This window comes from Podarcis cretensis, assembly GCF_951804945.1.
Source record: "Podarcis cretensis genome assembly, chromosome: 8".
In the NCBI taxonomy this organism is placed as follows: domain Eukaryota; kingdom Metazoa; phylum Chordata; class Lepidosauria; order Squamata; family Lacertidae; genus Podarcis; species Podarcis cretensis.
The window spans coordinates 89895418-89909243 of record NC_137177.1 but is presented as its reverse complement, the minus strand read 5'-3'; the positions used below and the strand labels follow the sequence as shown (position 1 = coordinate 89909243).

Genomic DNA, 13826 nt, shown 5'->3' with positions numbered 1-13826 from the left:
TGTTAAAGGCCCTATACTAATAGTAACGACCTGAACTTGACCCAGTAGCAAATCAGAAACCAGCCGAGATTTCTGAGCACAGTTGTTCTATGCTGACAAGTCCTCACTCCTGTCAGTAGTAGTAGTAGTAGTAGTAGTAATAATAGTAGTAGTAGTAATAATAATAATAATAATAATAATAATAATAATAATAAATTTATTGTTTATACTCTGCCCATCTGGCTGGGTTTCCCCAGCCACTCTGGGTGGCTTCCTATTAAACATTAAACATTAACCTATTAAACATTAAAAGCTTCCCTAAACAGGGCTGCAATCATGCTGTAGCATTTTGCACTAACTGCAACTTCCGAACCAAGCACAAGGGAAGCCCCACAGAGTGCATTGCAGTAATCCAAGCTTGAAATAACCAGTGAACTACTGTGGCCAGGCTCTCCCAGTCCAGGAATGGCCATAGCTGTCAAACCAGTTGCAGCTGGTAAAAGGCACAGCTGGGTGCACCAGGATTGGCGCTTGCAGGTTGGCTAACTAGAGTGCGGAGGGAAGCCAGGGCTCCAGCCTAGCTGGGGAACTCCAAGCACTGAGCAGTTCGGGAACAGAGCCATGGACTGCACTGGCGTTGAGCTCTGGTTTGAAACGGAAGCCATAATGCTAGCTGGCATTTTTCTGGAAGCTAATCAGTGAGGCCACTCCCTGGCCGCATTGGATCGCATAACCTAGTTGGTGGAGTGCATGGCAGTACCACACAAGCCCCTTAATCACAACTTTTTGAATTATTTCTATCCCACTCTTCAGCCAGAAAGAGTCTCCAGGACAGGCTACATATATGCCAGTGCTGGACAGTCCCTGCTCGGAATTCCACGAAAGGAAAAGGGACTGCGCGAGCAGAGGAAAAAAGAAAACCCAGGCACTGATTCATAGTAACAGAATTCTTTCGAAGAGCAGCTGGAGCAGAAAGGTTTCAATGAGAGGAGGAGTTGGGGGTCTTTCGGCAGAGCTGGCAGGGAGCCCCTGTGGCGCTGCCCTCTCCCTTTGCAATGGCTGCTGTGATCAAGCAGGGGAATGCCACCCTCCTCCCATTCACTGCTTCTGTTCCCCTTAACATAAGCAGGTGAAATGTCTCTCTTCCTCGAAGCACACAAAGTCCTCTCCAGCCATAGCAACCCTCCAACCCCCCAGCTGATTAACATCCATTTATAATCCTCAAAGAAGACTTTCTGAAAATCAGGGAAGGTTGCTAAGTGACAGGGAGGCACTTAGCATATCATTTACAAAAACAAAGTGTTTTAAAAGAAGGAAATGAATGCTCTTTAGCACCTCATAAAACTGAAAACTGTCCATTGCTTCAATAAACACATTATTCACATTAAGCAAAAAAATTGTTAGTGATGGTTTTGCCAAGATAAACAAACTTGAGCTCTCTTCTTTCAAATGTCAATATAGTTTTGTTAAGTAGATTATTCAGATGCAGTAATAATAACTTGCACTGCATTAGCCAGAATCTGCATGGCTTTAGAGAAAAGCATATTCTGGATGCTTTATTAATATTATAGGACAGTAAAAACAATTTCTGGCCTTTTGGTCTTCACACATCACAAGACTCGGTGCACTTTGACTGTATAACTGTTAACAAAACCAAAAAAGGAAGAAAATGTTTTAAAAGCTTTTGTCTGTGTTCTCTCCAAGTCATCAATATCCATCCCTAAAATTAGAGGAAGTGAAGGAGAGTGTTCATCTTGCTGGGTAACACTCATGCAAACTGGGCAGACTGGGTAGGTGGTTAGGGAGGTGAAAACCAGGGGGACAGTGTCTGTTCCCCACAGCGGTCTGTTGAATTGCAAGTGTTACTCTATTGGTTGCTCTCAAACTGATCCCATCCATTATGCTGGCATCCTTCATAATTTTTTGCAAGGGAGATGGTTCTCTTTTGGTAAGAATCCACAGCTACAAGCCAGTATTTGAGCCTTATGATGGCCCCTGGAGCTTTCCCATCGTGGGGGACAGTGTAGGAGAGAGAAGAGAAGAGAAACAACTTGCCTACGAGTTTCCCCCTAACCTTCCCCAGTCCCTGCACTTCCCATGGTGCTACCACCAGTGGGGCAGAGGGATGAAGGGGAGGTAGTTATATTAAAAACAAACAAACAAACCCAGCAGCTTGCCTTATTTTCAGTTTTATGTCTTTGGTAAATGCTGTGCACAAGAAGAAGAAGAAGAAGAGTTTGGATTTGATATCCCGGCTTTCACTCCCCTTCAGGAGTCTCAAAGCGGCTAACATTCTCCTTTCCCTTCCTCCCCCACAACAAACACTCTGTGAGGTGAGTGGGGCTGAGAGACTTCAGAGAAGTGTGACTGGCCCAAGGTCACCCAGCAGCTGCAGGTGGAGGAGCAGGGAATTGAACCCGGTTCCCCAGATTACGAGACTACCGCTCTTAACCACTACACCACAGCTACATACAGCTTAAAATAGTGGTGGTGAACCTACAGCCAATGGGCCTTTTTTCTCACCATTGTCACCAGTGTTTGACCTGAGACAGCAGTGTGGTGTATTGCACACCACAGGCAATAATGGCTCCCTTGTATCGCTTTGATAGAAGGGATACAACAGGCTAGAAGTTTAAAAAATGGTGCCTGGCATGGAGAAAGTAGACAGAGAAAAGTTGTTTCTCCCTCTCATAACACTCGAACTCATGGACATTCCCACCTTCTCACTATATAGAAGGGTCTGGAAACTTCTGTTTCAGTGTATCTGAAGAAGTGTGCATGCACACGAAAGCTCATACCAAGAACTGACTTAGTTGGTCTTTAAGGTGCTACTGGAAGGAATTTTTTTTGTTTTGACTATGGCAGACCAACACGGCTACCTATCTGTAACTGGAATCATGGACATTCCGTGTAGCTGAATGTTGGAAGATTTAGGACAATTGGAAGATTTGGGACATATAAAAAAAGGACTCCTTCATGCAGCACATAGTCAAACTATGAAACTTGCTCCCCAAGGACACAGGGATGGCCACCAACTTGGATGGCTTAAATTCAGCCACAATGGCTCTGCTCTGCCTTCACAGTTGGAGACAGCAATGATTCCAAATGCCAGTGGCTGGAAACCGCAGGAGAGGAGAGTGGTCTTCTGCTCATGTTCTGCTCCCTGGTCTTTCACAGGCCTCTGGTTGGCCCCTGTGAGAACAGGATGCTGGACTAGATGGGCCCTTGGCCTGATCCCGCAGGCTCTTCTGTCCTTATGGCTATGTCCTGCAATACACAAGCCCAGTTCACAGCACTACTGCAGTTGTCTCACACATATACTTTACAAAATGGGACCAGAGGAGCACATGGTACCTTTAAGAGCTCTCATCTCGACACACCATTGTTTATTTTTAACTGGGTAATGTAAAACCAGATGACATTTTTTTCACTTGAACTATCACAGAGAATTCAGTGACTATCATAAGAGTGCATCCCAGCTTCTCCAGGGTGTAAATGGATTTGTCAGTGAAAACATTCACCTGTTAATTCATAGTTAAGTGGATATGGCTGTCAGCAGCTAATTGTTCAGCCCATCTCCTGACTTCTGTATGTTCCCTTGCAATTAACAGAGACAGTGTTGTCTAATTGATAGAGCACTTCATATAAACTCTTCTCTTCACCCATTTCAGTTTACAAGGCTGTTTACCAGATCGATTAGCACTAAAGAAAGTCATTAGTATTGTTTATACACAACAAAGCCAACACGAAACAGAAATTGTTCAGGTTAACTTAATAAATATTGCTCTTGTCACTTAGTTCTCTTCATATTGACACTAATCGCCATTGGTATAAATCTAATTTTCAAGAAAGTGACAGTTCAGAAGCTCTGAAGAAACAGCTGTGAGAGCCCTTTAGAAATCAAATGTAGCTAAACTGAGCCATGAGAGTCAATGGCATTAATCTGCCAACAGGCTGTTGCTTGAAAGTATCCCACCAGCCCAGGGCCAGATTAAGACTTAAGAAGAGCCTGAGTAGGGAAACTGCATTTTCTCGCTGTTCATGGAGAGCACATAACATGCCTCAAGCAGAAACTACAATTTTGCATGCACCTGTTTAGACCACACTGTGGGTGTTTCTCCTCTGCTGTGACATCTCCACGTAGATGGGTGGTCACATTATAGAGACAGTTGTGTTTTCTAGCCAAATGCTAATTTCTAGCTGTACTTACAGCACCTGGAGCAAATTAGCAGTTGGTGTGTGTCCATCAGTCACAGCTTCATTCAATTTAATTCAAATTATTTTATTCAATCTAAAGTTAGGCAACTCAAACCCTTGAGAATTGCTATGCTAAAAAAAAAAACACAACCAACACTGTTACACGCAGATAGAGTGGGTTAAGAACTTAATTCATTCTGGAGGTCCGTTCTTAACCTGAAACTTTTCTTAGCCTGAAGTACCACTTTAGCTAATGGGGCCTCTCGCTGCGGCCACGTGATTTCTGTTCTCATCCTGAAGCAAAGTTCTTAACCCGAGGTACTATTTCTGGGTTAGCGGAGTCTGTAACCTGAAGTGTCTGTAACCCAAACTACCACTGTACTTCTGAGCAAGCAAATTGAGCTTGTATGCATTGCACAAATCTATCTTCACCAGTGACCATCCTGTCTGGGAGCCGTCTCTGGTATTAATCTGAAAACTGACTGTTGCGTGAAAGCATCTCACCAAGCCAGGGCCAAATTGAGAAATAAGAACTTAAGAAGGGCCTGCTGGATCAGGCCCACCTAGCCCAACATCCTGTTCTCAAGAGTAGCCAACCAGATGCCCCAATGAGAAACCTGCAAGCAGAATTGGAAGGCAAGAGCACTCTCTCTTTCTCCCCACTTCCGGTTTCAATCAGCTGATATTCAGAAGCATTGCTGCCTCCAGCTATGAAGGCAGAGCATAGCCATCATTGCTATTAGCCATTGAGAGCATTCTCTCCTCCTCCGTGAATTTGCCTAATCATCTTTTAAAGACATCGAGGTTGGTGGCCATCACGGCCCTCTGTGGGAGCAAGTTCCATCATTTAGCTATGCACTTCATGAAGACTTTGTTTTATCTGCCCTGAATCTCTATAAAGACCTTTAGAGGTCCTAAGCACAGAAAAGATTGTGGTGCCCAACCCCTGTGTGTAATTCAAAATAAAACCAATACTAAACCAAAAAAAAATTATTTTTTGAAATGACAAAGTTTACATGTGTGCTGAAATGTGCATGCATGTATGTCATGTGCAGCACATGACAGGATCCATTTTTCTTGCATTATTTTGTTAATGTCTCCCTGGTTTAGGTGGATATTAGTAATAAAAAGAGGGCCAAAAATGTGGGAGGAGTGTGGAGTATAAGGAAATCAGAGTTCTGATTTTCCCCATGGTGATTACTTCATACTTAGCCGCTTTATTTGTAATATGTCAAATTCTTTCAAAATTTTCTCATTTTTTTTGCTTTGCTGGATCCCTAACTATATGTGTGGTCTGCCTGTTGGATAATTCAGCACAGCACCAAACTTACTGATTCCAAAGACCTACCACACCAGAAATAATTTCTTAGGAGAACAGCAGGTATGCAAATAGACATGCTAGCAATACAATGTCATCATCTATGACTGCAAAATTATGTTGCAAGTAGAGGTTTTCATGCAGATGCTTGTTTCTTTATATCCTATCTTTCAAAACAAAGATTCTGCCAAGGTAACATACATAGAGTACAACCAACCATAATATCCAGATTGCTGGTGCTACCCACGGAGGTTTAGAGTTGGAATAGCTTCTAAGTATAGCAGTATTTTATAAGAATGAGAGGCTGCAGGGATTGGTTTTAGTTTGGGGTGTGTTTATTATGGCAGCAGTGCAACTTAGTGCAATTTTCAAAGGTTTTTAAGGCAAAAAGAAAAAGAAAACCAGGCAGGGTGATTTTCCAGGGACAATTACCAGAAAATCCCCAACTACCCTTTGTAAGTAGAAATAGTTGGTGCCTTTTATGTGAACCTCACTAGCTTGAAAAGCTGAATGAAGTTGAGCCAAACAACTTCACCATAGCTGCTCTTCATCACAGCTGGTGGCATCAAAAAAACATCATTACCTGGAGATACAGGACAACTTTTAAGAGACTTGAAGGCAGTATGATAGACTGATGTGAACACTTACTGATTTTTTCCCTGGCTAAGATTGTCTAATCAAAGAGGCACTGCAGATTTTTAAAGCACACACATGCAGACATGCACACAACCTCTCTGATCTCAGAACCATAAAATTATGAGCTAAAATTTTATGGGCTAAAATTATGAGCGCACATATAATGGGTGGCAGTGACTCTTAAACAATATATCTGGGGGAGGGAGAAGAGACGTGTCTGCTGTAGGCCATAGTTTCATTGAATTTGGTTCAAGCTGTTTTCCTGCAAATAAGCTGTCATTGGAGTGATCAAGGAGTTAACGCAAATCAAGCAACTTCTCTGATTTTTCCTGAATGCCTGCTGTTCCTAGTGCACACAGGATGGTGCTGATTAATGCTCTTACAATCATTATTTATCATCAGCATCTGTTTCCTAGCTAACAGCTTCTACCTGATTATTTTTTGAAGAACAGAACACATTCTCTGTTATAGTATATTGCTTGCAATTGCTGCATTGGGACCGTTATCAAGGGAGATATCAGGTGGAAAGTTATAAATAAGCCCACTTTGCGAATGAAGAAGTAGCGCTTGTCACTAATGAATACATTTTCCTGCTCACAGTATACCATATTGAGCTCTCTCTCGATCTGAAATAACAAAGGCCCCGTTTATAGATTTTTAGGCTGATCTGGCAGTTGCTGGAATCTCAGCCTCTGTCAGCGCTTCTCCAGACGGTTATCTACGTTACGAATAGCGGCCCACATAATAGGAAGCTACCTGTTTTCAGGAGTCTGTGTCCTCCTATTATGCTTGGAACGCAGGAACACGAGAAGAGACTGGCTGACGGATCTGGGCAAAGGTCCATTTCACGCAGCATCCTGTGCTCACATGCCCATGGGAAGCCCACCGGCAAGACCTGCCTGCAACTGTGCTTTCCCCACTTGTGATCCCTAGAAACAGATACTGTCTTTGAAGACGTAATGCCTCCAGCAGTAGGACTGGAGCATAGCTATCATGGCTAGTAGTTGCTAGCAAACTTATCCTCCATGTTTCAGGTAGGTAGCCATGTTGGTTTGTCATAGTAATACAGTGGTATCTCGGGTTACATACACTTCAGGTTACATACGCTTCAGGTTACAGACTCCGCTAACCCAGAAATAGTGCTTCAGGTTAAGAACTTTGCTTCAGGATGAGAACAGAAATCGTGCTCTGGCAGCACAGCGGCAGCAGGAGGCCCCATTAGCTAAAGTGGTGCTTCAGGTTAAGAACAGTTTCAGGTTAAGAACGGACCTCCGGAACAATTAAGTACTTAACCCGAGGTACCACTGTAATAAATAACAAGAAGAAAGATTTTTTAAAAAAATTATTAAAAGATGATCCAAAAAGAACTCCCTTAAGAGAATCAAGTCTTTTTGTCTTAAGACAGTCTTTAGAAGAATATTTCCATATATATACAGTGGTACCTCAGGTTACATACGCTTCAGGTTACATACGCTTCAGGTTACAGACTCTGCTAACCCAGAAATACTACCTCGGGTTAAGAACTTTGCTTCAGGATGAGAACAGAAATCGTGCTTGGGCGGCGCGGCGGCAGCAGGAGGCCCCATTAGCTAAAGTGGTGCTTCAGGTTAAGAACAGTTTCAGGTTAAGAACGGACCTCCGGAACGAATTAAGTACTTAACCTGAGGTACCAGTGTGTGTGTGTGTGTGTGTGTGTGTGTTATATTTCCAGTAGCACCTTCAAAGCCAACTAAGTATAAGCTTTCTAGGTATGAGCTTTCATGTGTTTACACACAAATATATATAATATATCCTCCATGAATTTGTCGAATCCTTCTTTACTGTCATAAGTTAGGTGCTGGTACCCAACACTGCCTCAGCTCTTGGCATATTATGCCAAATATGTTTGGCATATTATACACTGAAGCAGAGCTTTTGTTACATTTTTAAAAAAATAAATATTACATTTATATACCACCTTTTCCTGAAGGTGGTCACATGGTTCTCCTCCCCATTTTATCCTCACAACAACCCTGTAAAGTGAGCTTCATGGCTGAGCAGGCCATAATCCAACCCCAAGCATTACACCAAAGACTGCAGTCCTAAGCACACCAGTGAGTAAGCCACAAGGAGGTTTACATCAGAGTATACATACATAGGGGACATGGGTGGCGCTGTGGGTTAAACCACAGAGCCTAGGACTTGCTGATCAGAAGGTCGGCGGTTCGAATCCCCACGACGGGGTGAGCTCCCGTTGCTCAGTCCCTGCTCCTGCCAACCTAGCAGCTCGAAAGCACTGCTGTCAAAGTGCAAGTAGATAAATAGGTACCACTCTGGCGGGAAGATAAATGGCGTTTCCATGTGCTGCTCTGGTTCGCCAGAAGTGGCTTAGTCATGCTGGCCACATGACCCGGAAGCTGTATGCCAGCTCCCTCGGCCAATAAAGCGAGATGAGCGCCACAACCCCAGAGTCAGCTACGACTGGACCTAATGGTCAGGGGTCCCTTTACCTTTTTATACATGCATAACATGAGGGGTAAGCCCCGCCCTGCGTAATCAGTCACATGATGCAGTGCATGCACACCATTTGAATGGCAATGCCCATCAACTTGGGGGGGGGGAGTGACCCCCTCAAATATTTTATTTGGGGAGAGCAAAGATTCCTCGCCTCTAGGAGTTGGCTCCTATGCATAGCATTGCACTATTACTCATTTAGTTTTACCTAATTTTAATACTGTATTTTTAAATTGTTGCAACTCAACCTGGGATCACACGGTGAAGGGTGGGCAGGATTATACCTTGTGTAGTTATTACAGTTATTCTGACAGTATACTGGAGTACAGGGATGGGAAACCTTCTTGGCCCCATGCGCCAGATATTTAATTACCTGCCCCCTGCACCTAGGCCAACTTTGACAGGCGGGCAAGATTTGAGAGGTGGGCGAGTCCACCTACCTGTCAAAGTTGGCTAGCAGGGGTGAAGGGAGCTAGTGACCAAGCAGGATTGAACTCCTCATCGATCAGCGGATGGGCGGGTGGGATCAGTCCAGCCAGATGCACACAGCCAAACCAAGCAGATTTGAACAGCTTTCTGCAGGAACAGACTGCATGCACTAGTTCCCCACAGGACTGACTCTGTGCACATCTGAAGCAAGTAGAACTTGTGCTCTCCCTGCTCATTAGCTGGTGGGAAGCGAGGGTGTTGAATTCTGCTGAGTGCAGGGATCCACTGTGCCCACAGAACTGTCCATCAACGTGATTTCAGCAGTCCATTCATGTGATGTCATAGAAATAAATCCCAGTGAAGCAAGTAGTTGCATTCGCATGTACAGTCATACCTCGGGATAATTGTGCTTCAAGTTAAGTATTTTCAGGTTGTGCTCTACAGAGACCCAGAAGTAATGGAGCGCGTTACTTCCGGGTTTCGCTGCGCGCGCATGCGCATACAGTCAAAATGACATCACGCGGAAACAGCGACGTGCGGATGCGGGTTGTGTTCGCTTCAGGATGCGAACGGGGCTCCGGAACGGATCCTGTTCACATCCCGAGGTACCACTGTAATAGTAAACCATGGTTAAATACTACGTCCATTAGCTGTTACAAACCCAAGCAAGTCTTGAGCTTCCACGCCCCTACTCCTTGGGGAAAGTGTTCAACAGAAGTTAGTTTTGCTTTCATGGAATCGGGCTTGTTACTTCATACAAACCAGAGATTGTCATTTATTACAAGCTGCAGTTAGTTGAACAAACCAGCTTCATAACCCAATGGTTTAAAGTTGATGTGTGAGCCAGAATCCCACCCACCAGGCTCATTTCAGCTTGTGCTAGTTGCTAAACCCCTAGTTTTACATTAAATGCATTGGGACTTACTGCTGAGTAAATATAAGCAGGCTTATGCTGCACAGCCTTCATGGCGCTGCCTTTCGACCTCTCACTGCTCAGGGAGTTGGGATGTGTGCACTACCACATCAGAGGGACGGTTAACAGACTGAATCATAAACTGGGCTGTTCTTGGCAGAGGCAATAAAGGGAGTTCTTTTTCAATCTAATATTATATATCGGGCTTCTGTAGGTTTTAGAGTGATTAAGCAATATGAGCAATCTTTTTGAAAATGAGCTTCCACTGCGCAGGATCCTTATTTAAATAAAATAAACCAAATACCCCCAAAAAAATACATTATGAAAACCTACATTCCCACACATACATCACAACTAATAAAACTACGCATCTATAAAACATGGTATTAAGGGATCTACAAGCTAGTATAAACAAAACTGATCTCTGGTTTTCTGGAGAATTTGTGAACGAAATGAAGATCTGCAATTCTCCCACAAAGGTATCTTCATGCTTTGTTCTTCTTGCCATTCTTAATTTGAGAGTCATTTTTTCTGTAAGGGCAACACACCACACTCCTTGTATCAGGCCTTCAAGTTTGTACTTTTAAAGTCCTTAACTGTTTCTCCTCATCTTGGTTGCCCTCCTCTGCTTGTCAACATCCTTCTTAGATTGTGGTGCCCAGAATTGGACACAGAATTCCAGGTGTGGTCTGACCAAGGCAGAATAGAGTGGGACTATGACTTCCCTTGGGACACGGGTGGCGCTGTGGTCTAAACCACTGAGCCTAGGGCTTGCTGATCGGAAGATCAGCAGTTCGAATCCCCGCGACAGGGTGAGCTCCCATTGCTCGGTCCCTGCTCCTGCCAACCTAGCAGTTCAAAAGCACGTCAAAGTGCAAATAGATAAATAGGTACTGCTCCGGCAGGAAGGTAAACGGTGTTTCCGTGCGCTGCTCTGGTTTCACGAGAAGCAGTGTAGTCATGCTGGCCATGTGACCCGGAAAAACTGTCTGTGGACAAACGTTGGCTCCCTCAGCCAATAAAGCAAGATGAGTGCCACAACCCCAGAGTTGTTCGCGACTAGACTTAACTGTCAGGGGCCCTTTACCTTTACCTTTATGACTTCCCTTGACCTGGACACTTGACTTTTGCTGATGCAGCCTTAGAATTGCATTAGCTTTTTTGCAAGGACCGACTAAAGGTACCTCTGCTGCTAATAAGGTTAGCTTCCTAGAGTGCCCAAATGAACCCATTGCCTTTTGCACGTTGGCTGCTGTGCTGGACCATGGAAGGTAAACACAGCTGTTCTTACTTGCTGTGAACTTTCCCTGCAGGTTCTTCTATCAAAGCAGCTTTGCTTGGGTTACGCATACTCACACTGTTGTATTAGGGAAACCCTGGCTGTACACATACATACCCTGTCATAATTGTATTTTAAAGCACACATGTTAACAAGTAATTTTGTCTCCATCTTTTCTTGCAGGCAGTAGGTTTGGTGATGGCCTGGTTATACTGGCAAAAGCTCAACGAGATTCATTACAGGCTGGACACTGTGGATTTCAAGGCACTAGACATGGCTGACTTTGACTTTGCCTCTCTGGACCTCACTGGTGCTGGTTGGTGCTGGTGTTTGCCCCGTGAAGGTGGCTACTTACCAGTCCTTGACAAAGAGGATGACACAGTAAATGATGACATCTTCCAGAGTAAAGTTTGATTGTATTTTGGGACTGTCTGCAAGACCGGCTTTCTGAGAGAGTCTGGTCAAGGCTTAGTGCATCCGTAGATGCAGGGTAGCATTGTGATTTGTTTCATTTAGCAAAGCGAGAAGTAGGTATGACAAAGGGTGCTATGTCTTTAAAATCTCACACAGTCTTCAGAAGGGTGTGGTTGGTTGGTGTTAATGTGGGTTAATTTGGGTTTGGTGAGTGTCCTGAGATAGCATTTTTTATTATTTTATGATTCCACACTTTTTTTGTATGTCTTTTTTGGAAATAAAATATGTTCCTGCCTTTATCCAATATCTTCCACTGAAAGCATCCTGGAATGTAGGAGCAGGTACAACATGAAAGTCGCACATGTTTGCATCCCGTGTAAAATTCCAAAATGCTCCTCTTTTCTCACCCAGATGCATCTGGTCCCCTGAAATCCCCTATATTTATCTGCAGCTCTGACTTCACACCATTTTAAAGGCCACATAAACCCAGTCAACCAGGGATAAGGATGGTGTCATAGCTGTATAGTCATCAGATCTGCCTTTGTGGGCATCACTGAGGAACAAGCATGTCTTCATGTAAATTGGTGTCACTGTGCTGCCAAAAAACATCGAAGGGATTTCCTCTTGGCACTCTGGCAATTTTACTACAACAAAGTGTTGCAAAAAGTGGGTGTCAGCCTTGGCAACGAAGACCCTGATTCAGCTCAGCAATAATCACATGCTGCACACTCCCAAACCACCAAATAGGTGCAGAGTAGTTATCTATTAAGCACAGATCTGACCTGGTCTTTGTGTGTATCGAATATTATATATATAGGCAGGACCCAAACCAATGGGTTCAAATTACAAGAACTTTCCAAGGGGAGGAGCTGTTTGACAGTGGAATGAGCTACCTCAGAAGGGCTTGGACATGATGATCCTTGGGGTCTCTTCCAACTCTACCATTTTATGAGAGAGAAAGATATCCTGATAATAATATAAGGCAAGACCTAACAGAACTATAAACCTCATCCTTACAGGAGACTGTGACCTCATTCAGAGCAGGAATTTCTCCAGCTTACCGGTGGAATGGGGAGACCCCTTGCACCAGCAGCTCCATCTCATCTGCACCAAGTTGAAATTTGTTCACCCACAACCAGTCCACCACTGATGTACACCTTCTAGGGATATCGCCATCCACCAGCAATGTTGTTAGCAAATGTGTATCTGTGCTTAGCATTGATGTGGGCTGCTGTGGAGCTCTAACTGTAACATCTTTGACACATAATATATGCATGGTCTGGGGGAAGTGGGCAGAAATCAGTTTTTCTCATTCTCTCATATTACTAGAATTCGGAGCTATCTAATGGTGCTGACTATTGGAACATTCACATTGGTTGGCATCCATCTGTCTTGGGAGGCAATGGAAGAGTTTGCCTTCACGGTTGGAGCTTCAGAACAGACATAAAGGAGCTACTTCTTCACATAGCACATAGTTAAATGATGGAGTTTGCTCCCATAAGGTGTAGTGATAGTCACAGACTTTGATGGCTTTACAAGAGGATCAGGTCTGCAATGACTACCAGCACACCCTACAATATTTATCTGATAAAATGTTGCCCCAGCCATTCTGGCTTCCAACATATATAAAAACATTAAACATTAACAAAACAAAACACCTCCCTTTACAGGACCACCTTCAGTGCTATTTTTCTAGAAAAAGAGGTGCCGGAACTCACCATGAACACTTCCTTCATCCTCTTATAATGACAATGGAGCCCACCTGAGAGATGTCAGAACTGAGTACCAGTGAGTTCCAGCTGAAAAAGCCCTGGTTGTATAGTTACTTATTTCCTTAGTTCAGGGTTCGCATAATTCCACACCCTCCAACATTTCTCTGATGAAAATAGGGACGTCCTAAAGACAAGTGGGACATTCTGGGATCAAATCAGAAATGGGATGGCTTATATAAATCTGGGAGTAACCCTGGAAAATAGGTCTATGTTCTACAGCCATATTTTGAAACCGTATGCCTCTGAATACCAGTTTCTGGAAATCACAAGAGTTGCACTCACACCCTGCCTGTGGGCTCCCCATTGAGGCGTCTAGTTGGCCATTATCTGTGGAAATGGCTGGAGGATTAGACCTTTGGTCTAATCTAGCAGGGTTCTCCTGACATTCTTAGAAGT

At 43.9% G+C, this 13826-nt stretch overlaps 1 protein-coding gene across 2 annotated transcripts in view; it reads left to right on the top strand.

Moving 5' to 3' along the window:
• LOC307222373 (tetraspanin-15-like) overlaps positions 1–11957 on the top strand; it is a 101620-nt gene extending 89663 nt beyond the window's left edge. For both annotated transcript variants that reach the window (XM_079987592.1, XM_079987591.1), the window contains one exon: positions 11428–11957. In XM_079987592.1, the coding sequence (XP_079843718.1) occupies positions 11428–11658 (231 nt within the window). In that variant the 3' untranslated portion in view covers positions 11659–11957. The remainder of the gene's footprint in view (positions 1–11427) is intronic.
• Positions 11958–13826: the final 1869 nt, after the last annotated feature.